Source organism: Zonotrichia leucophrys, chromosome 9 (genome assembly GCF_028769735.1).
Source record: "Zonotrichia leucophrys gambelii isolate GWCS_2022_RI chromosome 9, RI_Zleu_2.0, whole genome shotgun sequence".
Taxonomy (NCBI): domain Eukaryota; kingdom Metazoa; phylum Chordata; class Aves; order Passeriformes; family Passerellidae; genus Zonotrichia; species Zonotrichia leucophrys.
In genome coordinates this window covers 13642525-13670184 of record NC_088179.1, presented here as the reverse complement: position 1 = coordinate 13670184, position 27660 = coordinate 13642525, and the positions used below count along the sequence as shown (strand labels likewise).

Genomic DNA, 27660 nt, shown 5'->3' with positions numbered 1-27660 from the left:
TAAATACCTGCATGTTCACATCACAGGTGACCATTCTTCTTAGATATCTATTTTGTGTTTGATGTAGAAACTAATTTTTGTCTTAAAATATGACTTGGGATATTTAATTCAGAATGAATGAATATTGTGATCGGTGTTTTTTCTTTCAATTAGCAAAGTAATTAGGAAAGTTCTTATATCCAGGGTTCAGTAGGACAGAGAAGTCTGCAATAGGTGTTAGTTGCCTAAGTATGAGGCATATTTTTCGTATTTTACATCCAAAATGTAATATAAATTAAATGTTTTGCTTAAAATAAACTCAAAATCTAAGTATTTCTTTTTAATAGTGCTGATTTGGCTACACTGAAAATAATGAAAATACTTATTGGAAATATTGTTACTGAAATCCTAGTGAATCGTGTTTGTTTTCCGTTCGAAAATGTAGTATTTTGGAATTGTGAATAGGAGTTTTGGTGATCTAGGGCAAATTGCCTAGGTTTTCTTGACTGATGTCTGAAACAGGTGCTCTGACTGTATTATTTTCATGATAGGTACATAATTTTTCCAAACATCCTGTGTGGCTTTTGAAATCCTGTACCAACCTTTATGTAAACAGTCTTTTAGAGTAGGTAGAGTGTTTTACAGTGTAAGAGGTTCTCCTCCTCTTTATACATGTTGAGGTAAAACGAATGGTAGCTACATAGTAGGATGGAGACTTTTTGAAGGAAAAAATGGAGGAAGTTCTCTATTTCAAGCAGTGCTGCTTGCTTTATTGCTTTGATGCTGGAAGCTGATTTTTTGGGCTTTTTCCTGCACAAACACTGATGTAGAGGAAACCTTGGTGGTTTTGATTTATCCTCAAGTATTCAGTGTTTTAAAACAAAATTTAAAAACCCTAACCATGCCCATGATGTTTAAATTAACATGTCTTTATTTTGCACTGAAATTGACTTAGAATTTTGTATTGTCAACTTTGCTTTTCCCCAGCCTCAATAATAGGCTCCCATTTCAAAGCAGTGGCAGCTGAGGTCATTGTTTTGTAAACAAAGTCTCGACCTGTAGGAGCAGCCTGTGTGTGTTCATAACCTGAGGTGTCAGTGCCCTGGTATAAATGCTTGAAGTGTGTAGTTTGCATTTCATAAATTACTGTGTAGCAAAAACATGTCACTGCGCTGTATTTCTTTAAATTCAGGAGGTCACAGATCCCCCACACATTATTCTAAAGAAATAATTGTTACTCAATGCAAAACAATGTATGATGACATGTTCTGCTTTATTGTACCTGTGGGAAGATTTTAGAACTACCACTGCTTAGCTCTGTACTCTGATCAGCTGTGTTCTGTCTGCATGCTTTTATTGCTAAGTGATTTTTATGGGAATATGACTGGAAAAGGGGGGTTCTTTGCATTTCCCTTGGTGAATAGAATGCTTTTCTATGGTGCTGAGGATTGTTTTATACCCCTGAGATAGATTTTGATAGCATAGAGCACTGAACTCTCAGATAGCTGTAATTTCATTCTAGTAGCACTTTGTAAAGTTCAAGACTCTCCTAAAGGAAAAAATCCTGACTCTTGTGCCACACTTTCATAAAGTATTGGTATTTTAATTAGGAAGGGCAGAGATCTCCTGAGCCACAAAGTGCACTCTCTCTGTTCCATGCAGCTGTGTTTATATAACCCAGCTGATTCGAATATCTGGAGCTCTGTCTTCAAATCAGTTACTTGTTGGGGCTCTCTATTGACACTGAAAACATGTTCCAGGATGTCATTCTTCTGGTGGTTACAAATAGACTTCTAATTTCCAGTCTAAATTTGTAAATAGGGGGCTGGGATTCATTTCCTGATTAGAAACTCTACTTGCAAATGTAAATTATTTATATACCTGAGGCTGGGATGACTTCTGTTGATGGTGATTATATGGGAACACTGTCTCACTGCTGTTTTATCAGTCTTTTAGTGGTGAAGCACTGAAAGTGTTTTATTGTTTATTCAGGATACTGGTTAATGGCTATTACTCACATGGGTGACTGAGTCTCGTGATGAGAGCTCACACAGGACTCAAAACTTACTTGAGCAGGTTTTGTTGTCTGTGTTCTACAACCTTGAATGGTACTTTAGTCCTATATAAGAATATTCCTTATATGACATTTATGCCCTGAATCTTGCTGCTTCTCACTGTTAATATCTCAAGTTTTATTTTGGGTATTTTAAAGAGTAAACAGAACAAATTATTAATTTTTTAATGTACTGAAGGATGCCTTTCTTCAAAATTATGCTTTACATGTAACATAAATATACTCCTTAACATAAATATCATCATGATACTTGTACCAGTGAATGGTCACTAAGTTTATGGAAATAAAGAAGCCCTAGAATTAGGGTCCTTTGGGAAGAAAGGATCATGAGGTGCAAAAAGGGGCAGAGGAAAGTATGAACAGCTGAATTGGGAAAATTGAATTCAAAAATGTCCTAAAATGCAATCACTCTATGAGAATGCTTGCACTGAAAGATACACCTGTGGTTGATGTGTCCCAGAGTCCTGACCCTGGCAGTGAGCAGCCGTGGGAACAGCATAAGCACACAGTAGTTCTTGCCTGTTGTGCTCTCACAGCAGCCCAGTCTGTGGTTCCAAGATTTCCTAATCCTGAGGTAATATCTTTGTGATTAATAGGCATTCATGGAGGTTTTTTTTTTTCCTCCTGTGAATTTCTCTAATTGCTTTTTGAACTCATGTAAACTTTGGCATCTGCAACATCCTGTGGCAATTAGTTCCAGGGTTCAACTACACATTGTGAGAAAAAGTACTTCCTTTTGTTTGTTTCTGAGCCACCTGCCAGTTTCATTTGGTTCTCCTTAATTCTTGCACTGTGAAAAACATTCAGTAATCTTTTTCTTTTCTTTTTTTTTGCCATTCTTGACTTCACAGACGTGTACGCTACCTGCACTTGATGTTCTTTTCTCTGACTTGAAAAGTTCTCATGGTGTAGCTGCTCTTTGCATGGACATTTTTTCCTGGTTTCAATCAGCCTTGCCACTCTTCTCCTCTTTCTTAGTTCCACTAAACCCTTTTTGAGGTGAAAGAGCAGACCTTGCACAAAATATTTGAAATGTATCTACATTATGGATTTATATACCTGTGTTATGATGCTTTCTGGGTTTTATTCTGGTCTTTTTACAGCAATTCCTTGTAGTCTTATTTCCTCTTTTGCCAGTTACTGAACAGTGAGCTGATGCTGCAGTGATCTATCTGCTACAACTCCAAAGTTCTTGTGTGAAAAGTAACAGCCATGATATTTTGCTTTTCTTGTCATGTTTTAAAACTGTAGGTACAGTTGAGACGTGTTAATTGGTTTTTTATTATGAGGATTCAGAAACGAGTAATTTGCTATCTGTCTCTTACATGTCTGAGTACTGTAGGCTTATTCAGCAGTTAGTAGGCACCTATTTAATGCAGTTTTTCACCACCTCCTTCATAACTCTGGAGGATTATTTTTATTGAAGTTCTTCACCAAAGTTGTCAGCCATTTGGGAAACATAGCCCTGACTTGGATAGCTTCACCTGAAATAGGAGGAATTACATTTACTTTCCAGTTGGCACCTGCATCTTGATTGTGCTCATTGCTGACGGACAAAATACTTTGATTTGAAATTTATATTTCACACAGCTAAGTATTTGCTTAGCTATATCAGTATCTTAAATATGCTGAGTTCCATAAGAAGTAAAATGGGATAGAAGGAGAGCTGAAAGTACAATGGTAAAAAATTAGTATTTTAAAAGAAGAATTTCACAGAAAAGCCTCTTGGCAAGACTGCCCTGTTTGTACTGCAGGCTTTAAGGCACTGCTTTGGGCTGGAGGGAAAATCTAATGATGGCAAGTCAGTCCCTTCAAATTCCTGCAGCTGTTACACACAAGTGTATGCACCTCTACACAAATCTTTTCCACTTGCTCTTTGTTTTGGATATTAATTACCCTTTATTTCTACAGTGCCTTTGAAAATGGATGAGTCAATATATATCCTTCAATTTTATCAGTGAACATTTGCAGTATTTGCAAATTCCTGTGTTTTCTCCTGTTATTGTGTTTAACTTTCCAAAGTGAATGATATTGAATATTCCTGCAGGCTGCCTCTGAAGTTACTGAAGGTTTTAAATATTCTGTGTATTTTAAAATGGCACTTGGTTGGTTATTTGTAAAAGACAATAATTTGAAGTCACACCTTCCCTAGAACTGTATTAATTATGTTCTTCAGTGTTGGTTTATAGGAAGATAATACCTAGGTGAAAGACTTCAACATCAATAATGTATTTTCTACTGTTTTATTTTTAACACAAATGACAGACTAGTAATTTCAGCAGAAATACCTGATAGCACGTGAATAACATGGGAATTGTTGAAAAAGTTGAGTTCCCAGTAAAACACTTGGCAGAAGCAGCTCACAGATTGCAGGATGTGCCGGCCGTGCTGTTTCCCCGCGGGCCGGAGCAGCTGGGGCGAGCTCAGGCGGTGCCGGTGCCGAGCGCGGGGTGGCGCTGAGCGGCCGCGGAGGGAGCGCGGGGATCCTTTCGGTGCTCCCTCCCCTCGGTGCTCCCTCCTCTCGGTGCTCCCTCCTCCCGGTGCTCCCCTCCCGGTGCTCCCTCCTCTCGGTGCTCCCCTCCTCCCGGTGCTCCCTCCTCCCGGTGCTCCCCCCTCCGGTGCTCCCTCCTCTCGGTGCTCCCCTCCCGGTGCTCCCTCCTCTCGGTGCTCCCCCCTCCGGTGCTCCCTCCTCTCGGTGCTCCCTCCTCCCGGTGCTCCCTCCTCCCGGTGCTCCCCCCCGCGGTGCTCCCTCCTCTCGGTGCTCCCCTCCTCCCGGTGCTCCCTCCTCCCGGTGCTCCCCTCCCGGTGCTCCCTCCTCTCGGTGCTCCCCTCCCCGGGCTTCCCTCCCGGAGCTCCACTCCCGCCGCCGGCAGGAAGATGCCCTTGCCTGTCCCTGATCCCCCTTGTTCTTCACTCCCCCTCGGGGTTTTCTGGTTTATTTGTATGACATGTAATTTATGAAGATTGTAAAGGACGGTCATTTTTTTTTTCTCAGCTGCACATTTCTGGTTAGCAACTGCGTGGAAAGTACTAGTTTAGTAAGCTTTATTAAGACAAGACTGTTAGGAATGAAATCCTTTAATCATTTCAGAAAGGAAGTGGATCTTCAGTGTCTTATCCTAAAGGCTAAGTGCCATCTCTGCCTATTGCAGTAGCACCTAAAGCCTGCTAGGTGGTGCGCATAGATGTTGAATGCTTCAGGTGAATCCAAGCTTCAGGCAGGCAGCCGGAGCTCTGCCATTCACTTCACTAGACTTGAAATCTCACAGACCCAAACGAAATACATATGTCCTATCTCCATTTATTTCTTCTCCTTTTAGTCCTTTTGGACAGCAAAACTATGAATGTTGCAAAGCCATGGGATAAACAAAACATAGTACATGCAAAGCATCTTTCCTAGGTCAGCATACTATTCATCCAATATCCTGTGTCCTCACAAGTTGGAAAAGAAAACCCAGTTCTTCACCAAATTATAAGTAAAACCATGTGCATGGGAGAGTCATTGGCAGGAGGTGGGAATGCCTGTGGAAACTTGATTCTGAAATTGCTAGGAATGAATGTGAATGGATCAGCCTCCAAGTTCATTTGTCAGTAATGTTGACACCTGTACAGGTGTCGTGGGCTAGCTGAGACTTTGTTCTGCACAAAAGCTTTTTGAAACATTTGAGGAGTAAGCCCTCACATGAAGAAAATACAGCTTAGGGCCATTTGTTGCAATTCTGTCATACGTTTGTAAGCTATGAAATGTAATAGTTTGCAGAACTTAATTATTTTCTTGTAAAGACTAAAACATATAAAAACTAAGCAAACCAGAGTTACAGTGAAATACTTTCAAGTTTTATATCTAAAGTCATTGCTTTGCAGTCACAGCATTAAATTTTTTATTTACTTTTTCTCTTGTTGAATGTAAGCCATTTGCCAACTTGGAGCATGAATGATTTAATATCATATAGTCATATAATAAACTTGCCATTTTAATGGAGTTAGAAAGCTAAGGTTGGCACTTCCACATGCAAGTTGCTGACTCAGGACCTGAAGTTCCTGTGATTTGGCTATGCTGAGTGGGTTCTGTTGTGTCTGTTCTGTGTAACAAACTGGTTTTCATCCAAGTGAGTCCCCTTTTTTGTTATGCATTTATTCAAAGTTGGGGATAAAGTCTGTGAAGAGTACTTTGCATATAATTATTTGCTCCATGGTTACATTTTTTCTTTCATTGCTGTTAGCTGTAGAACACAAATGTTGTGTGAATGTAATTCTATACTGTGGTCATTACTGTAGCCTAATTAAATTTCAGTTCCTTCAGATGACTGCCAATCGTGTTTTGATTTGACCTCCATCCTTCATGACATTGTTGATTACATGTGCTCCTTAAAATCAGGCTTTGACTTGACTTTCTAAAGCCTTTGCTTCCATTTGCTCTTCTATTATGAGCTTTAACTTTTTTTTAAAAAGGTCATAGTGTTTCATAGGGGCAAAGCTCAGCTGTAGGGGGAAAGATCTCTCAAATAAGCAGATCATAGATAATTTTCCTGTAGAAACTAGACAAAACAGCTCAAAAGGCAGTGGTTAGTAGATCTTAGATCAGAAGCAGTATGGTTTTCAGTGTTCACAAGATACAGAAAAAAGGTATAATTTTCAAGATATTTGAAGATAGTCACCCAAATGGCACCCTTGCTGCCCAAAGACAGATATAGGAAAGAGGAAGGTATCTTAGGAAATGTAAATGGAATCTGATTAATTAGGGTTATTTTGTGCTCTTATTTCTTCCACAGTGTCTAAATATTGGAGTTTTAGAAGCTACTTAAGTAAAAATATGATTACTTTCTAGTTGTAAGACACTTCCAAAGGTGTCAGCAGTCTCGCTTTAGTCTCATTCTCCTTTCCCCTGGTCATAGCAGTGAGGAGCACTCACTCATCTCATCCTGGGCTGGCAGAACATTACATCAGGAAGATGGTGTGGCCTTCTACCCAGAGATGCACAGCAGCCATTTCTCTCTGGGAATCCCCAACTAATCTCCAACTTCTGTTAAGCATGTGCAGGGAGCTGCTGTCTTTACAGTCCCCTGCCAGCAGCTTCCCTGAGGATGTTGGCATGGCCTGTGTCTTATCAGGGGCTGCTTGTCATTTAGAGCACTCTGGTTTCTGCCCAAATCTCAATCAGTCACAAAGTGTGGGCTGTCTGTTTCTTAACGAGTTCAGGCTTGTGCTGGTGTCCCCAGTGTGCTGGTGGCAGCATGATTCCTGTGCTCCCTTGGAGCTCTCTTGAGGTCCTGGTGCTCCATGGCACAGGAACTTGGGGGACAGTGTGCTTGGAATCAGTCTGTATGGTCGTGTCTTCGATTTCCCCCAAGTTTGAACCCAAGCGATATCTCACAGTAGACTTGCAAACTTCCTGTTAGAATGCAAATTAATTATTTTTGTATGACTGTCATGTTTTTAACTCCCTGTAGATAATTTAAGAAATCGACCCAAGCAAGTGTACTTTGATGTGAAAGACTGGTTAAATGTTCAAGTTCTTTTTTTTTTTTTTCCTCTTGAGTTTTGGGGCCGCAGCATGAAACTAATGAATTAAAACCAGAAGAATGTGTAGGATGGTCTGTGTGTCAAAGTGCAGATAAGGTAGTTCCTGCTTTGTGTCATGGCAGAAAGTGCTTTAGAAGGCTGCATCTTCTCACAGAGGGAAGTAATCCTCAAGGGAGAACATACATCACTTGCAGGCATCCTGTGATGGAGTGATGGTTTACTTAACTTAAGAATCCCAGATGACCAAAGCCTGTCTGCTGTGATTTCTTAGTTATTGATGAAGAGTTAGGCACTGATGTCCAGGTCCTAAAACGGATCCTTACAAAGTTCACCACATTTGTCACTGACTAAAAGAAGCCTATCACTTAAAGTTGACATTGAAAAATAGTGATAAACTGCTACATGAATAATGACATGTTTAATGCCTATTAGTCTTTCTCTAGACCCATGTCTCTTGTACTTCAGGGTCATTGTGGTGTTGTCTGCTGAATTTATTTTTTTCCTAAAATTTTCTGAATGATGCAAGGATCAAAACATCTAATTGGATGCTATTTTCTCTTTAGTACTGGTTCCTTGTGAGGGTACTTATTAATCAAAATTTAAGTACTTATCATGGAGAGATTTACTTATCATGGGAGATTTACTATTGGTATAAATTACAGGCTTGTAAATGGACCAGTATATGTTTTTGTTCTAAAGCAGCATGGAGCTGTGGAATGTAAAATTCCCATTTCCAAAAGCTGGAGAGGTCAGTGTCATGTATGTTGCACATTGTCAATTGTAGTAGACTCCACTTTGCCCATAGGAATGATAGCAAAGAAAAAAATAATAGAACCATTTGGATAAGGCAACTCAAATTCCTGACTATTAAACATTGTTATGATCTAAAAATTCATCTAATTGCCTTTTCATTTTCTGCCGTATTCTAGAGACATTTTAACTTAAATAGTCCTGATGGCATGTTACTTCATTAACTAATTACTGAGTATGCTTTCTTTTGGGTGGAGAAACACCCCAAAATATATCAGTTATTTTCTATGTTAAAGTCTTTACAGTTTTATAGCCTTAAGGTTACAGTAGCCTTTACGTAAGTAGTTTATCTTCATCACTGTGTATATCCTTTCTGCATAAGGAAAAGTTTCTCTTTTGTTACATCACTGGATATGTGAGGTAGTATTTCTGATTTGCCTCTATGCTTTTCACTATTTGCACACTGAAAAATGAGAATCACCATGTTCTGATTCATTCTAGTTTAACAGTTTAGATTTGGAAGTTCAATCTTCCTGTATCTGTAAGTCTGATTCAAAATATGAGATTGTTTTATAAGGTTGTCTTGTCATTCTGCTACTGTGTTCTTTCCAGCTTTCCAGTAAGCAACATAGCTAAGTTCTGTTGAAAGACTGAGTTGTTAGAGCAGTTTTAATTAAAACATCTGAGATGGAGACAGAGGACTGAAAGATGCCCAAGTCCTACCTTGATATTGCAGACCTTGTGACTCTCATAAACTTGCAACTTAATACAGGATAATGATCACTGGTACATTAGGCTAACCTCAGTGACAGTGTAGAAATAGTCTGTGACCTCACATCACTGTTTGGTAATATTTTGTTTCCTTCTGTAGATGAGCAGGATTTCCATGAGCATGAATAGCTCATGGAAATGTCTGTTTTATAAAGTCAGTAGTCTCCATAATTGTCAGTTTTGCTTTAGCCCCATAGCTCAGTTCTGAAATGCTCTGTCAGAGACAAGATTTCCTGCTTACCAGCCTGAGGACCCCAGGGATTGCTCCAAGAAGCTCAGCCAGCTTCTGTTCTGTTCCACCAAAGAGGGAAAACGTGTGGCCAAAACTGTTTTGTTAAACTGAGAGTTCTTCCAGGGAATCTGGAGCAGCTATAGATCAAGACATTGATTATTAATCTACTATTTCAACAGCACAATACATAGTTCCCGTTTCTGGAGCTAAAGATCATTGTTAGTAATACTAAAATATTGTTGCAGTGTTCTGTAGCTTGCAAAAATAGCTGAAATGTTTTCAGACAAGCTGCTTCTGCTGCTGCCTGGTTATCTTTAGTGTGAAATAAAGGTAATACTGTTTCCTACAGGCTGCTGACAGCTTTGTTCAGGTGTGCTAGGAAGGGATTAATAATTCATATGTTAGTAATACTTGTAACAAAGTAACTTCAGTGATGGCAGCTGTGACTTGGGGTTTTTTTTCTTGATTTTATTATATTTCTACATCAGGCTAAATATACAATTTGAAGGGGATCTGTTCCTATTTAATAGGTGAATTTGCCTACAACAGGGAAAACAAAACTGTATCTTTGTAGGAAACAGGGTCCTTGACGTTTTCTCCTGTTATGACCCTGCAAAAGGAGATCAAACTGGATGCAAATTCAAATGTTCTGATAGATAGCAACACATATAAAAAACATAACATTAAAGGACAGGTACTACCATGTAGCATCAGTTGGCATCTTCATTCAGTCTAACTACTGGTAACTAATGACCATGCCAGCTACATTCTGCAAGCTTGCATTTTAAAGGCTGTATATTCTTCATGATTCATGGATTTACTATATGAACTACTATAAATTCCATTTAAACTTTTCAGGATTCTGCAGTGCTTTTATTACACTAATGAGCTAATTGTTTAAGAATCATTCACATGATTCATCCTCCTGCTCAGCCTTTTTTAAAAAAAACTTTTAGCTGCTGAAACTCTCTTGACTACCAATATTTATAGCGGTTTGACAGCAGGATGAAGAACAGCGTTTGTCTTTGTAACAGCTTAAAGAAAAGACCTTTCCAGCACCCAGCCATGCAGTTACAATCTTGACCTCTTTCTTTTGCTGGGAACATACATACAGCATACAAGCAGCACCTCCCATGTGTTTTCTTGACCCTTTGACTGTCCATTCACTTCCCATCTGTTTTGCAGCCTTAAAGGAACAGAGGGGGCCCTCTACTTATAAATCTGTCTTTGCAGCTGACAAATTATGTTCTGTCTCTTTAAGGGCAGCCTGGGTGGTTTTGCGGTTTTTTTTTCCTTCTTCCCCCTTAAAACTTTAGCTTTCCTCTCAGTCTTATCCAGAGGAAAATATGGTATGTGAACAAGAGGAAACTGGCAAAATATGTGATAGGTAGTTTCAAAGGATTTTCTAAAATTCAGCAGGACATGACCTTGCAGTGATCAGGGAATTATGGCAGTGTTTGCACAAAGCAGGAGTAAGCAAGTTGCTGCAGGTAACTGTGACTGGGAAATCTCCTTTCTGAGGCATTATTTGGAGTGCCTGGGAGTGTATCTATCTATCTCATACCATTTTAACAAGAACTAAAGCTTGCACATGGCCCTTAGAAAATCAAGGAATGTGGCACAAAAGGCTGAACTCCAAAGAGATGATTCCTCCCTCCCCCCTTCTCCACCTGACTGTTCATAGGGGTTTGTACAACTATGGAGTTTGTGTTTTAGATAGCCCTAAGGTAAAAATCAGCTTTCAATAGAAAACTTTGGATTGACATCTCTAGTTTTAATGGTGTATTTCTGGGCATTGTGATGAATTCTGACTGACAGGGCTTTCCTTTTTACTAGAGGAAAGATGATGCATTCACAGCAGTAAATTCCGAATTTCTGCCTCTGTGGTTAACTAACCATAACATAGAAGTAGCACAGCAAGCAGCGAGAATGTTTATAGGCAAGGAGGGGATTAAGAAGGGAAGGAAGATGGAGAAAAAAAAAAAGGGGGGAAGGGGAGAACTCAAGTCTAAACACAATCCAGAGCAAAAGGAACAACAACCATAAGCTTTCAAATATCAAAGCCATGTAAACATGAGTTGGAGACAGAAGTCACTTTAATGTAGAACAGGAGGATTTATTATAAGATATTAACACATTTTGTGGTCGTTTCATACTGTAGGTTTCATCAAAGTACAAAATAAAAATGAATTTTTGTCCAGAAAGATCTTAGAATTTTTTTTGTTGCTGCAGTTGAAATTTTATATCATATGTGCACATTTGTAATTGGGAAGGGAAAGCTTTTTGATTTGCCCAAAGTACTCATGTACAAACTACTCATGTACAAATCTACTCAGACAGACATGAACATTTCTTAAGTTCTGTGCTAAAACTATTGGTTCTTTACAGGTGAATATGCATTTGAATGTCTCAAAATAAATTTATCTTCAAAACCAAAAGCAAGACAGGTTTTGTGGACAGAGGCCACATCTCTTAGTAAACCAATTAACACAGCTGGAAAATACAAGAAAACCTTTTCTTGCTTCTAGGAGTGTGTTTGAAATAAATCAGTAATATACTTTGCTTTTGTAATTTGTGTTTCTTATTTGGGATTATTTGGCCTTACGTCAGGAGATTTGCTTGATAAGTTGCTTCAGCTGTTTCATTTTAGCACTGTTTATTGCTAGCTAAGCTTGAGTATCTCAGGCAGCAATCAGAAGGCAAACCTTCCTTGTAAGACTGAATATTTCAGGGGGGTTCCCTTCTGGCCAGGCTGTGATAGCAGGAAAAGCAAACTCTATCTGTGCCTGTGTCTTTCTGCATTCACAGTGTATTCCAAATCCTCATTACAGTTCAATTAGTCTGGTTTTGAGCCTTTTAGATTTGGGATCACAGGATTAATGAAAAGAAAATGAGCGGGTAGCAATATCATTTCATATGGAGATAAGGAGGGACTGAGCATGAATGAGGATCTCGAGACATCTGAATAAAGAATTTCCTCATTCTGTCAGTGAAGTTTTATGGGATATGGAGGGAGGATTATGGGAATATTCATGACCAGATCAAGAGGCATGATGAGTTGATGTATGAACCAGCTTATCTTTTAGGTAAACATGGGGTAAATGGGAAATAGAATAACCATTCATGGCCCCTAGGCCTGTGAATTTTACTGTTCTAAGATGGAAACAAGGGTTTAGTTACAGTTATTCTTCATTGATTTAATTTGATTTTTGATCAGTGCTTAACAGGTGCTGGAAGAATTGCTTATTTGTAACTTTAGGTCTGCATTAGAGCTAGCAAAGAGCACATCATCTTTCTAGAATCCACTGTAAGCAATATGTGTATTAAAACTTACACAGTACCTTGTAATAAGTGTATCACTTTTGTTAAAGTCCCCTTTGTGACATTGGGAGCATTGTATAAAAGAGCTTGGGTAGTTCAACCAGTTACAGAAGTAATTTGCTAGCAAGCTGAATGCTTTTAATCTGTGGTTTACTTATCCTTGGAAAAACACAGTATCACCAGACATAGAGCAATATACATCTACCCCTATTCTGCAATAAGTATTCTTACCTGAAACCCAGAAGCTTTTCTGTGTTTGGCATGCTGATAAACTTCCCTCAAAACAGAATGTACTGTAATTTACAAGTATAAATGACTGATACCTTGATCTAAGTGTCAGTCAAAACCCTACAACTGTGGGTGCAGAGCTTATGCATTTCACTTTCCCTGAAAGTGAAAGTTGGATAACATCTGATTCTTGAATTGTAGGAATGAATAGTTGTTCCACATAGAAAGTGACATGGTGCTGATGAAACTGTGGACAGTTACCCAGAACTGCAGGGCCTGCACTTGCACTCCTCTATTAGAATTCAATCCAAGCATTTATATTTACCATTTATTAAGATGAGTGTTGTGGAAATGCATAACCCTGCCCTCAGCCTATTTCAAAAGTGAACCAGTCCAGCAGAACTGCTTCTGTGAGCTACAGAATGGACTTGCAGAAGTGTGTTACAGGTTGCCTGGGATCTGCTGCTGCAAGAGGCTTTACCATGGCTAAAAATACAGGGCATGGCATGAATAATTGCAGCTATTTGGCACTCATTGTAGCTGTTCTTTTTTAAGAATAGCCAGCATATTATTTCAAAGTATTAAATTACCTCAAGACCTCATAATTACTACAGTTAAGTAATCATTTCAATTCAGTCCCAGTATAAAAACTAATAAAGTGCTCATAGTATGCAGTCAGTTTTAGTATACATGTTCTCTGAGCAAACACAGCTGATTCAGTATATTCTGGTGGAATACATATTTGCTATTTTGTTATTTTAATATGCCTTAATCAGAAAATTAGAATAGATTTGTTGGCACAAAACTTTTTTTAAGGGTGAAATAATAATTACAGGGTTTTGCTGATGCTATTAATTTTCAGAGCTGGAATATTTCATTAGCAAGAGGTTGAGAAAGGAAAATACTTGCATTTAATACTGCTAAATCTGCCTGCTTTCACTGGGTCTAATGGCTTGATCAATACAAAGAACACACTTGGGAAAACATGTTGCAATTAGGAAAAAAAGATGCCACAGAAAACCACTGAAAGTACAACATAAAGAGATCTCCTGAGTTGTGAGATCTCATTCCCAGTTATCACAGGCAGCTGCTGTTCATCTTGGAGAGCAGGGTCCAGGATTAATAATCTGTAAACCCAGAATCCCTGTAGAATATTTGGGGTTGGAAGGGACAGTAAAGATCATCTTGTTCCAACTTCCCTGCCATGATCATAGGACTACCTTTTGTTTTTCATTGATGGCTTTCAAAGGTTCTGCTGAACTGAATCAGAATTAATTTTTTTTTAACCTGGTAAAAATCAGCTACTACTCTTTCTGAATTGCCAAGGTACAGCTTTTGCCCTCACACTGACTGTAATGTTCATTTTATATCAAAGTACCTTAAGAGAAAAAAAAAATCAGCTGAAATTCAATAAGCTGCTTTGGTGTTTTCTCTAGGACTTGAGTGTGATTCACTTCACTGTACTTGTGTTTGTAGATAAGCCCCACTGGGGAGGGCATGCTGAAGTGTTGAAAGTGTCAGAGGCTTACCCTTCATCACCTCAGAGCTGCAAGATAAAGAGAGAAGCTTGAGGTCTCTTCATACTCATGCAGGCTATTTTCCATACTTTATTTCAAATGCTCACTAAAATTCTCTACTTCCGTTAGAACAGGACTGCAGGGATTTGTTGAGTTGTTGTTATTATTATTACTCTTACTCTAAAATGGATTTTATGTTTGTTTGTGGGCTTGTCATCTTGTTAGATCAAACTTTCAGTTCCCATATCTACATTAGTGTTCTCTTTAGAAGTAATTTTTTCTACTTTTGCTTACATATCCCATTTAAAGCTAATTGTTTTATTTTTCGTTTTGTTTTGCTGTTACTTCAGCTCAGCAAAGTTGATAACATATGGTATTGATAAAGGGGAGAAAAAATAACAGTTTTTTTTAAAAAAGCTCAAACCCTGTATCTCAGAAAAGGGAACATATGGCTTTAATCCAATAGTATTTTTAGCTTGGAAAAAAATATTTGTCTGTGTTTATGCTCATCTAACTTATTTTTGTCTGTCCTATTGCTCTCCCCCCATTCCTTCATATTTCTGAAGTGTGTGTTTTTCATGCCTATAATCACACACAGAAGGAGCTTCAAATGAGGATGTGGTGAGATAGAATCAGGAAATCTCACAGAGTTTGGATTCCAGCTGTGTTCTAAATCTTGCTTCATAAGCAATTTAATAAATCAAATAGGTTATATGATGACAAATGTTGTATGGAATTGAGAAAAGAGTGGAAAAATGCCTAAGCCCCTGCATTTTTTGCAATCTATTTTGCCTTTTCATTCCTAGTAACTATTTGTAGTTGTGGTCAAGTCTTGTTTTGTTAGGGAAGTAAACTCCTAGATTTAGTTTTTGTATAAAATGAGATTCTGCCCACATCCATCTGGTTACTACTGAAATGAAAGAAAATAAAATGCAAGTTTTAAACATTAATATCATGTGTGCCCTTTGGAGGAGGTGTCCTGAATACTGACATGTGGTTCCCTGAAATTCTCTTAGGTGAAAGGGCATGAGCTTTCAACTTTATTTGGAATGATTAGTGGTGTTTGTTACACTTGCTGTGGAGAATGAGGACATTTGGTTAAAGAAGAAAGGGGCTAGTGGGCATTATTTAAAACCAAACAGCTCCCTGTTTGTAACAAGTGTACAGTAGTTCTGCTGTGCATGATCTGATGGAAATTTCAGGTTTTTGAAATACATTTCTAGTATTGGATTCCTTCAGGAAATTTTTGAATTATTAAATTAGCAGGATAATCTTACAATATATCTGTAGGAGTTCTTAGAACAGGACAGGGTTTCCTTTTTTCTGGTGCACAAAAATGTACCTCTGTAGTTGAGAAACAAAATGCTTAGAGTAATATTGATGACAGCATTAGTTTTTGTTTGTGTTTGCATGTTTTTGTTCATGGGTTTTGTGTGGGTTTTCCTTTCTTTTGGTACCTGTCCTCAGGCACTTAATAGTAATAGGTATTTGAACAGGCATCTTTTTATTTCCACCAGAAAAAGTTCGGGAAATCCAGGAGAAGCTTGAAGCCTTCATAGAAGCCCTCCATCAAGAAAAGTAGATTGTTCAAGCAGGTAATCATGTTTTGATCATAAAGAGATTGCTACAGTTATCTCATTGCTCTATATAAAATTATCCATCGCATTTGAATGCATGTTTTCATACAGACTTTGTGAAAATTTCTATTTATTTTATTCCATTCTCTGGCTGCTGCTGCTTCTTAATTCTAATCTGCAGAACAATACTTGCTGCTTTTACACTACAAACAGATATGAAATTTAGTAAAAATACAATTACTGACCAGTTATTTAAGTACTGTGAATCATTGTAGGCTATTTGATTACTCTCAGTTCAATATTTTTGTTTGTATTATGAGAAGAAAGCATACCTAGCTGGAATCAAAACTAATGGAACACTCTTCTATTGAAGCATTTTAGTTCTTTTGTTTTTCTTAAAGCCACTGTATAACATTAGAAAAATATTTGCATACAAGTAATTTCCAAATCTCGTTTCTATTAATTCTCAAATCCATAAGCTCAAGTGATGTCATACATTTGTACATATTTTAAAATAATTGTCATTCTGTTTCAACAGCAACTTTACACAAGAATGCAACCTTCTCCAGGATACTGTGCACAAAGACTGAATTGAAATGGCTTTTGTGTCCCATTCTCTTTCCTATCTTTTGGGGAGCATCCTGAAATGCTGAAGGAGAAAGAAAATAATGTCTCATGGGATTGAGAAGTTCAGTTAAAATCCACCTGCTCATTTAATTTTTGAAGCTACATGCACAGAAGAATCTGATTTGTGTATTAATAAGATAGCTTGGGAGCTTACTGAAGTTGTACATTTAAAGATTTTTTTTCCTGAAAGGGGAAAAAAGCTTGTTATTTTTAGTATGTGTCTTGTATGGTAGAGCTGGATCAGATTCATAAAATGATTTTATCTCTTGTCATTTTCTTGCCTGCAGATGATGCTGGGAGTTTGACATAACATTTTAGTATTTGTATGTACATTAAAATGCCCTTCTAAGTAATGCCATTTGTATTTGTTATGCTCTGTGTTGAAGCATTTGCTGATCACTGTGGTACAGATTTAAAAGCATTGTATTGACATCCTGAGAGGAAGTGGTGGATTTTGTTAAACTCCTAAACTATTTAGAGATGTCAGCCAAGCAATTCCTGTAGTTCTTTCACCTGAAAGCACAGACTGCTATTCAATGACACCTTAAAAGGTTTAGGCTCAGGAAATAATGTCAGCAGCTGGTCCTTTTACCTGTTCTTTCCTGATATATGTTGTTACTTTTGAATGTCAGCCGATTACATTTCATTGCTGGGATTGCACAGACTCAGATTTCCTTGTTAACTCCTCCCTTCACCATAGGTACAGAGTAACCTGATGGAATAGGTGTGAAATGTAAAGAGAATGTACAATTCCAACTTCTCCTTAAAAAAAAAAGGAAAAAATTAATTAATTAATTTTTACTAATAGCTACTGTAAGACCAAAATCACTTCTATAAGAATGTCATGCACAAGGTCCTTCCACACCCACTTGATGTCTATCATTCAGTAAAATTAGTAAGGTACTGAAAACTGCCTTTCTGTTTTGCCATAGAAATGTTACTTCAGACAGATTTAAGCATGATATAAGCTCTCTGTCACAGGTGCCTGGTGGTTAATCACCACCGCATTTCTCTGCCCACACTTTGCCACAAATGATCTGGATACATTTCTGAATACTTGTGTGGAAGAAGGTGTTCGGCCTGAAACAGTTTGTGTTGCAGTTATCTGATTATGTACATTGAAAAACTGACCTGGATTTATTTTCCCTTTTGAAAAGACAATTGATTTTGATATGTAGAAATGAAAAGAGAGGAATATGAATGTTTTCCAACAGATACCTTTTGGTTTGCTCTAAGAGGAAACAATACAAAGTTTGGAAAGATGTTTCCCCAAATGTTTGGACATAAAATACTCAGCCATGTGGACAAAAAGCTAAGATAGTGCTTAAAATTATGTTGAAAGGTTAAATATTTCAGGATGATCTAACTGAATGTTTGGAGATTTTCTGTTCAAAATTAATTCCTGAAAATGAGTGTTTAAGAACTGAAAAATTAAAAAATGGCTTTTGTCATGACCATCCTCTGAAGAAAACTTCAGAAATGTGAGTTTGCCCAACTTTGAAGGCAGACACCTTTGTGTATAGCAAGTGAAAGAAGTCTGTACTTTGTAAAAAAAAACCAAACAAAGAAACAAACAAAAACTTTTGCATTTACCTAGAGATCACTGTTTGAAACTTCTGTGTAATGTAAATGTTGCAAAATATCGCATCCAGTGGCCCAATGCTCATTTCTTTTAGTGTGATGTTCCTATGGGTTTAGTTCCAACTTCTCTGTGCTGCTCATCTAAGACTTAGCATGATGTATTCCATGGAAACTAGGTATTTATTGAATAAAAATGTAACTGAAGGAATAATAAAATGTGAGGTTTGAACACGGTGTTATTGCACCTAACTGAGAAGTCACTTTGACTTTCTTTTTCTCGTTGGTTAAGTTGTGAACAAGTGTACCTTAATGATACCAGGATATGTTAATGATATCAAATTGTCTGATTGAGAAGAGCTGGGTCAGCACCAGGTCAGTGGTGACTGTACCTACTGTTATCTTTGCTATATAAATTGATGTACCATTTATGTAATGCATTTAGACAAAGATCTTATATCAACCAGCATAAGAAGGATTTGCTGAATATTACAACAGTATTGAGGCAGAAAACACAATTATTTGAACTGCCTAAAATTCCTGTGGTTCTGAAGAGTATGTTATTTCAAACTGGTTTGCACAAGTTCACGATATTTTTCTGTATTTCATAGGCTGCCTGCAGATTCTGGAGACAGCAATTCATTGTAAGGAGCAATGACTAATTTGAAATTTCTGTGTCTTTTTAAGTTTAAGGAGGAGAATCACCTAATGTAAATATTGTTGTTGTTCCATAAATGGATATTTCATTTCCAAAGCATGTTCATTACTATCATGTAGATATGCTAAGTTATTTCTGGTCTTTATAAAATGAACCATTTACAAGTCAAGGTTTAAACACTAATGGCCAAGAGGTATTATGACACTTTTTTTGTAAAAATGATACAAATAATGTCTTTTCAAATGTCAGAAATTACTCCTTCTCAGTGGTTACTAGTGACCTCATCCTAAGTTATCAGGCTATGAGAGAAATTAATATTTTGGAAATGTTTAGAAGTGTGAAAACCAAACATAGAGGGTGAATACATCAATGAAGTTCTTGGTTATTTCACACACTGGTATGCTCTTTCATCATCAAAGCCACATGAGTCTGGTTCTTTGCTGAGTGTATTTTGAACATAAGCTGAGTTATGATGTAGTTCCAAGGCTAAAGGTTTTGTGAATTTTCATGTAACTTAATGTAGCTTAGTAATTCTTAACAATTGTATTTAAAAAGATGCAAGAGATTTCATCATTTGAAATGTCGAAATATGGAGATTTCTGTCTGAAAAAGCTTGCCATCTTAGTGATTTACCATATCCCAGGAACCTTTTTCTTTTTAAATGTCAGTCTAAAGTTCTTGGATCCTGTTCTATTTTTTAATTAGTCCAGTAATCCATCTTCCCTTGCAGTAATCTTTATAGACCATGATCAATCACTAGCTAGTTTTTATTCAGTAAGATAAATTAAATGTATTATAAAACCTTTGCAAGATAGGTAACTCCTAAAGCTGTAGTTTCACAAGTGCTATGAGTTCTAGATGGCTGTTACCACAGAGCTTTCACAGCATCTAGCTGTTGCCAGGAATTTTTAGTATAAAGTACCATATAGAAAGGATGGGAAGAAGCTGAAATGGTACAGAGATTGTAATGGTTGTTTATACTGTTGTGCTGGAATGGAAAACCCATGCATATTTCTGTGTATGCAAATCTTGGTTGCATCTGCCATCACCTCAGTGCTTCAGCACATCAGGAGGTGAAATTATCCAGGCTGTTCTGTAAGAAGTGCTGAAAGTCAGAGACATGATTTTAGTTTTGACTACTAGTGATTGAGGAAGTAGTTCTGAAGGTGCTGATGAAACAGTCCTAGAGCCAAATTCACAAACTGTTCTAGAAACATTTCTGAAATTTACTCAAGTTCTTGGGACTGCCTTTAGGTGCTGTTCCAGTGCCAATTCCAGAAATATTTCTAGTCCTGTCTGCTGAAAAGCAGTTCATTGCACATAGCTGCAAATGCTTATGTGTTTGTGTTGCAGAACAGTGATAGAAGACTGTTTATTTGCTGCTCTTGGCAGTCTGTAGGCTCCAAGAGGACTTCCAGAGCAGTGGTGATTTCCCAATATGACTTTAATATGGCTTTGTAAACTATTCATGGTAGTGACAAGCAGCAAAGTGAGCTTTGTTCAGGTTTGTGACCCAAAGGACAACAACAGATTTTTGAAGGTTAGTCAGTGTGGTGCAATAACACCTTGCCTTATACCATTATTAGTACAGGGGAAGATGTGAAGTTTGAATTAAAAGGCTCTTTTATAATAAGTTTTAGAACAGAAGCTTGAGTGTTACATCCATTTTAGAGACCTTTTCAGGAAACACCTGACTAACTAAGTGAGCATTACTGGACAGGACTGACGGCTGCCACATCCTTAGAACTGCAAAGGCCAGGCATGTTTGTGCTCTTATTGCTGCCAACCTTACAATTTGGAAGTGACAGAAGCTCTACCTTGGACTGAATCTGCACACTCACGTTTCATAAAGGATCATCTCTTCCAGACTACTGAAAAACAGGAAATTGCACAACAAAAGCCTCTTTAGATCTAGATATTATTTCACTACAGAAATCATAACTGAAAACCATTTTCACTTCTGTTTCAAGCAACTGCCCTCTCTTTGCCAGCCTCATGAAATAAGTATTAAGGTAACAGTATGCCCCCTGTATTTAGGAACATTGGGAGCAGTTTGCCTCATGCCCACAAGCCAATTGCCTGTAGCTTTTGATGTTTAGAGATGGAACATTCATTGCAGCCTTCTTTACAATGAGTCTGTTCTGGTTCATGTGAAAATCAACATCCTTTTTTGTGTTGCTGCCTGACAGGATGCTACAATACTATTAGCATTTGCAAAGGGTTTGCTCTGTCTAATAGTGCAACCCCCAGATCACAGGCTGCTCAGTTTGTGTTTCTCTATTATGTGAAAGACACAAAGAAGCTGAAGGCTGGCAAAGGCCTGTCAAATCTTGTAATGTAGCGAGCGACCCCAGAGCTTCATTCCGCTTTATATCATTCCTTGTTCCCCATCCCACCCCTCTCCTTGAATGGGCTCTGAGGTAGGTAAATGAATTCAGGGGTATGGTAGGCGGATGATTCCTTTCTGACCTTGTTCCTGTACCATTTGTTTCCAGGCTTGTTGGAGGGAAAAGGACATATCTGAACCTTTTGTTTCAAATAATTTTCTCGCAGGTTGGGGAGTTAATGCAGACCTTGTCTGAACTCACCCGAGCGGAAAGTGCTCTGGGTACAAGTCTTGACACGCTCGGTCCCTTGGAATTGCCAGATTAAAGCAGAAGGCAGTGAATTGGAATTCTTTCACATTTGGCATTGCTTAAACACCTGGACACCTTTTTTTCCCCCAGTGTGCACGTGTTTATATCCTCTGTCGTGCCTTGGAACATCTGTCTTAAGAGCAGTCAAGAAGCAAACAAAGAATGACCTTTGAGCAGCCCAGTGTTATGTGTTTTAGCTGGGCAGGAGGTGAGGCTGAGGCAAAAGCTGACTACAGCACACACCAAACACCAGTGGCTTTCAAAGGAGTATTTCAGACTGATGTCTGAAATTGGCACAGCACTTCTTGAAGAGCATCAGGTTTGTTTAAGGGATTGATCTTTGATGATAAGAAAGGCAAAGCTTTCCTGCATGCCAGGACTGAATCTTGGGAGCAATGACACTTTTTACACAGTTGTCTGAGCTCTGCATCCTTGAAGATACTTTTGTAGAAAGAAGACCAGAGGAATGTGAGCAGTAGCAAAACATGAGGTGGGAATACCACTACAGCTGTCCTGCAGAGTCATAAATGTGCCCTCTGCACTGTCAATGCCATGAGGTTTGAAGAAACAGTTCATACCTCCTGAGTAATTGATTCCAAAGGCCTCAAAGAGAGCACAAATTATAGAATCATAGTCTTTCCTGAATTGGAAGGGACCCACAAGGATCATTGAAGTACAGCTTCTGGCCCTGCAAAAATACTGCTCTCTCCAAGCCTTCATTGCACACAGTAAGTCTGCAGTGCCTGAAGTGTCCAGTTCAAGTCCCCATCTGCCCAGGCCAGCACAGAGCTGGTGAGAGGCCTGTTTGTCATTTGAGCCCAACACTTTGTGGGGCAGGTATCCTTTCCTATCCTTTCCTTTCCTAAAGGCTCCACAAGCCAAAACAGAAATTGGGACAAATCTGTAAGAACATCAGGCCTCAGAGTTGATACAAACGACACAGGCATAAAGGGGATGAATGAGGATGGTCATACCCCATCTTGCCTTAAAAAATGTAGATACTAATGATTTTCTTGGTAGACTGTAGCCTGAAAGTGCAGGCATAAGGGATGTTGCCTATCACATCAATGCCTATGCATATTAATGTACAGTTATAGACTAATAATAATGACATGTTATGGAGTAAGTAGTATTAATTTTGAAAAGCAGACTTCCACATCCTGCACGGATTTGTGGCATCCCCAAAACAAACTCTGCTCATGTTTCATTTGTGATTCCTCTGTGCTATGTTTGTATATCAGCGGGGTGATGAGTTCATTGAACAGTTGTAATCTCAAACCCACCTAAACTGGAAGTTATTTGCATGTGCAACCTATTTTGTAATTTGGGACTAATTATGGACTAAATTTTTTGTTGCCCCACTCCCTGGATTCCTTGCTAAAACACTTAATGCTTTTACAAGATTCCAGTATTGCAGATGTATAGCTTTGTGTAGGCCATCCTTACTATCTCACAAGCAAGACCAGCAGGAATATTATCTGTATAAGACCCTTCAAGAATACATATAAATAACTATATTTTTTAATCTTCCAACAATAACCAGGAAGACAATCCCTTTTGTTCTAATTGTTATCCCTTTTGTTCTAATTGTACCTGCTCTCTCTGCTCTCACCAATGGCCAGAAGATTAGTTTTTATCTGGAAGTTCTGATCAATTAGATCTTTTGGCAAGACAGCAGGTTTTAAGCTATTAAATGTTTCTTTTATGACCCAAGACTCATTACCACTGGAACTATTGCTATAAGGAGAATAAGAGCTTCCCTTTTAAAAAATCCTTTTTTTCTCTGCTGTCAGTTTACGCAAAGTCCATCCCTTCAGCTGGAGGAAATAACACATCCCTTGTCAGAAAAAGAAAATAATTTTCCACTGGCTAGTGCCTGAAAATTGGGATTCCATAAAGCTTATGGAAGTACAGCTAGCCAGGTTATCTAGTGAGGTTCATTTCTGGACTCTGCTTTGTTGGATGGTTTTGCACACCCTGTTTGCTTTCTTTGCCAGCACAATCTCCTCCCCTGTCCTTCTCTGTCCTATGGACATGAAAATTACATCCTCACCAGGTGATATTCTCTGGCCTGTGAGGTGCTGAAAGTCAGATCAGAGCTTGCAATAATCTGTCTTAAAAATACATGATAAAATTTCTCTGTCTACTACTGCTCATGTCCCTTTTCAGTTTTATTTTTAATGTCTTGGTTTTAGCTACAGACGTGTATCACATTTTATAAATATACCTCTATCTCAACATTTATATTACATATGCATAATTATGCAAGGAAAAAACATGCTGAGTGCCTCAGAAATCGTGACTTGCTGACTGATCTGTGCCTAGCCCAAACCAGAATTTATCTAATCCAGCCTGAAAGACAAATGCCACTCGTAGATGAGTAACAGAGAAGAAACATTGGAGAGTGGTTCATGGCATGAGGCTGTTTTCATGTGGAAACAAGGGAATATTATAGCACTTGCTGAAGCTTAGAGCAACTCCCAGATCCTCACTGAAATCAAGCTCTGTGATGAAAAGGCCTGTAGCCTGTTGGGCCAAGAGATGGGGATTATGAGAATATTCATGACTCCTGAGAATCAGCAGGTGAGACCTAATGCACACTATTGCCCCTCACCCCTTTCCCCAGCTCATCCTTTTGGTAAACACTACATAAAGGCTGAGTTCCCAGAGTGACTGAACTCAGTTCCTGATCCTTTTTTTCCTCCTCTTTTTTTCACCTCCATTCTTTATAAAAAAGATTGCAGTGGTTTTGCCACTTGTCCCGAGCAGAAGCACGGAATCTCCTTTTCATTTCTAAAAAGCAACTGTGTGGCCAAACCAGAAGTCTTGTGACATTACTTAAGAAAGCAGAATGGTATCTTAGCATCCAAGGCCTCTTTTAAAACTTAGTGAAAAGCCTTTCTGAGAGCTTGGATAAGCTGGAGAGGAATCTCTGTGACATATGTGCATTGTCTCAGAAAAGCATGGGTTGGAGCCAACTGTGGGCCTCTGCCTTTAATATACTGGGTATTTGTCATGCCTGTTTTGGTGTGCTTGCTATTCAGTAAACACCCCTGTATAGAGCCCATGCAGTTGGAAGAAGCTGCAGTATGGGGTTGATGCAGGACACAGTTCCAGGCCAGTGAGGGGCAGGGGATGCTCTGTGAAAGGGAGATTCCTTAGGCAAGATGGGCAAAAGTGTTTTGCCAGCTTTTCTGCAATGCAGCACAAGGGCATAGTCTATAGCAGATTACATCAATGAAGGTTTTGTAAAATTGTCTCAGTGTGATGTAGGTGAAGAGGGATTCTCACAATTGCTGATCCTGTCCTGATTCTGACAGCTTTTACCTGCAGGCATGAAGTTGCATGTTCAGCCTGGTGGGGTAGGGATGATTGTCAGGTCTTTAGCTGGAGTCTAAGTGTTGTCATCCCTTTGAAGCCTGAAACAGTGCCTGCAGTAAACAGAGGACACCATGCTAGATCTTTGTTCCTTGCTTTATCTCTGCAGGAATGTGTCAGCCCATTCTGCTGGTTTGTGACTCTCCTGTACAAGGATTGCAGCTATAGATCAGTGATTTGGCAGTGGGAGGTGCTGCAGTGAATGCAAGCACAGAACATTTAGGCTGCTGTCAGCCTCAGGCCTGTGCCACTTTTCCAGGACTGGGTGAAACTGGAGTACCAATCCTCCCTATATGTGCCCTGATATATGACAAGGGCAGGCACTTTTCCAAGCCCATCAGCCTTTCCAGTAGGGATAGATAGTCAGCTCAAGCCTTTCTGGGTGTGCTGAGGCAGGTGATTGCAGAATTATGGTTTGGTAAAAATGTACCCTCATGCCAACATTTGCTGTAGCCTAATGCTTGCAGGACATCTGTCCATGAAGCCAGAGTGATTATTCTGCAACAAGGCAAAGGTAACATCTTTTTAAAGGTTTTTAGCCTTTCCAGGAAGGATGGTTACATCATTTTTAATCCCTCTTGGAATTTCAGTCTGCAGGAGCTGCAGTGCCTGGCTCTGACAAAACTGTTGTTACAAACTTGCTTTCAAAATGTCTCAGCATAAGGGTGCTTGCTTGTTGTGTCCCTGTGACAGCATCCAAACAATACTTCAACAGTTCTTTCTGTTAATCTGAATGTAACTAATATCACTTAATTCTGTGACTGGAATTTGGTCCCCAACAATTGAAACTGAACTGCTGTCTGCTCAATATAGTTTTTCTAGTAACTGATGCATCTAGGTCAACAAACTGACAGGCGTTGCTCATTTTACTGCTTGGCAAATATTGAACTAAAGTCTTCAGCACTGTAACACTGTTGACAATTGCAGGATAAAAGCATTGTCCTCCTTTGTTACCATGAAGTGCATCTTCACGTCTGATTCTGGCATAACACACTTGGTAAACAACACGGGATGTTGTGCTCTGGAGTCCCAAGTGTTTGCTCTGACAACATAAACTTACTGCCTGCTCTCTAAAACCAAACATCTGTCTCTGCCATGGTTACTTCAAACTGATATTGAAACAATCCACTCTTCCTGAAAACACTGGAGGATGACAGCATGACTGTTGTTGAAGGAGCTCTTTTCTCTTTTTGAAAGCTATCTGTACCACCCTCCCTTATTATGTTGCAGGTCTACATTGGGGAGCCCAGACTACGCTTCAAGAGTCTGAAAAATAATACTTGACAGAAAAAAATCACTCTGGATTGGAGCAGTTAAGACTAATCCTACTGGAAAGGAAATGCTATGTTGCAAGTCCATTGTCAATTCTTTCTTTTCCAGGAGAGCATGTTAGGAGAGACAAAAGACTAATGAGCCAAAATAGAGTTGAAAAAATTCCATCACAAACATCCTGTTATCTGAGCTGAGCACTGCTCCAAACAGTGACTGGAGAAAGAAATGCTCAAGAAAGCATTTACAGCCATTTGGATCCTGCTGCTCTAGACTGGTGACCACCAGCTTGGAGGATTGGTCCCCTCCACAGAAGTATAAAATATTAATCCACAACTTTTTATATCCTTGATGGAGACACAGATAACAACAGCATATGCTGTTTGTTGCCTTTTTGTGTTGAACTACTGGTGCTTCCTTTTCCTTTCTGCCTCAGAAAAAAAACAACAGCTTTGCCTTTGAGGTTAATGCAGTCACATGCTAAAAAGAAATTTAAGGCCCTAGAAAAAAGAAAGAGGCCAGCATGGATTTCAGTACCAGGTGCTGAGATTGGACAAGTCCTGTGACCATTTTGCATTTCAGACTCTTGGGTCACTCAGAGCTGAAGGGAATGAGAGATGGGATTGTGATTGTGCTCCCAGCAAAAGGGAGAGACAAAGCTGCACGCTCCAGGAAAATGCCATCGTAATTCTTCCCATATTAGTTCAGAGGTTCGTTGGTCATGAGGCTGGAAGCTTTTGTGGCTGATGTCAAGTGACTGCTTTTGGGTATGATTCACCTATTGTCTATAAGGCTCCTTTTACCAAAAAGCAGCTGGTGAAGCCTCTATTTCCCTTAAACAAAACTGTCTTGAACTTTCAGGGGAGAACAAGGCCTTCACTGTGCTGCCCTGACTGAAATCCCAGCCAGGAGGGAGAAGTCAGACCTGTTTCTTGCTTTTGCAAAAGCAAGTACTTTGTTTTTTTTCCCAGCAATAGCTGTGAAGCAGACAAAGGAAGCAGCCATCAGCCCTAGGAGAGAGATGAGCCTGACCATCCCCTAAAGCTGCTGTATTTTTGTGTCACCTGTGAGTGTGGATGGCAGAAGCGGCTGCTGTTGTGGCTGAGCCAGCCAAAGCTTGATACAGCAGAAACTGATTTCCCAGCTGCTACCCAATTCTAGTGTCTGAGTTTTTCACAGGTTTAAAGCTCATTTTTATACAATCCACTCAGCTCATGTGATTTTTCCTTTTAGATGGCGTTCATCTATATACACTCTATGCTAGGAATGAGACAACTCACTTGCAGAGCCTGGCTTCACTTCTGAAGGAAGCAGCTCCCAGAAAGGCTCAGCCAGAGCTTGTCAGCTGTTTGGGTGAAGGAAGCAGAGGGGGAAAGGACAGCCTGGCACCTCAGTAAAAACAGTGGTGAGTTCATGTGGGAAGGGGAATGGCAGCCTTCTGATGAGTAAGTTGGATTCTGTGTGAGGCAACATCTTCCAGGTTCCCTCCCAGCAGAAGCTCATCAGACCAAGTACAGTGGCAGCAGCTCTCCACCCTGCAGA

At 39.1% G+C, this 27660-nt stretch overlaps 1 protein-coding gene across 4 annotated transcripts in view; it reads left to right on the top strand.

The window, feature by feature from the left end:
• Window positions 1-18414, top strand: part of OPA1 (OPA1 mitochondrial dynamin like GTPase) — a 50759-nt gene extending 32345 nt beyond the window's left edge. For all 4 annotated transcript variants that reach the window (XM_064720838.1, XM_064720836.1, XM_064720837.1 and 1 more), the window contains 2 exons: window positions 15913-15990; window positions 16511-18414. In XM_064720838.1, the coding sequence (XP_064576908.1) occupies window positions 15913-15977 (65 nt within the window). In that variant the 3' untranslated portion in view covers window positions 15978-15990; window positions 16511-18414. The remainder of the gene's footprint in view (window positions 1-15912; window positions 15991-16510) is intronic.
• The last annotated feature ends 9246 nt before the right edge of the window (window positions 18415-27660 follow it).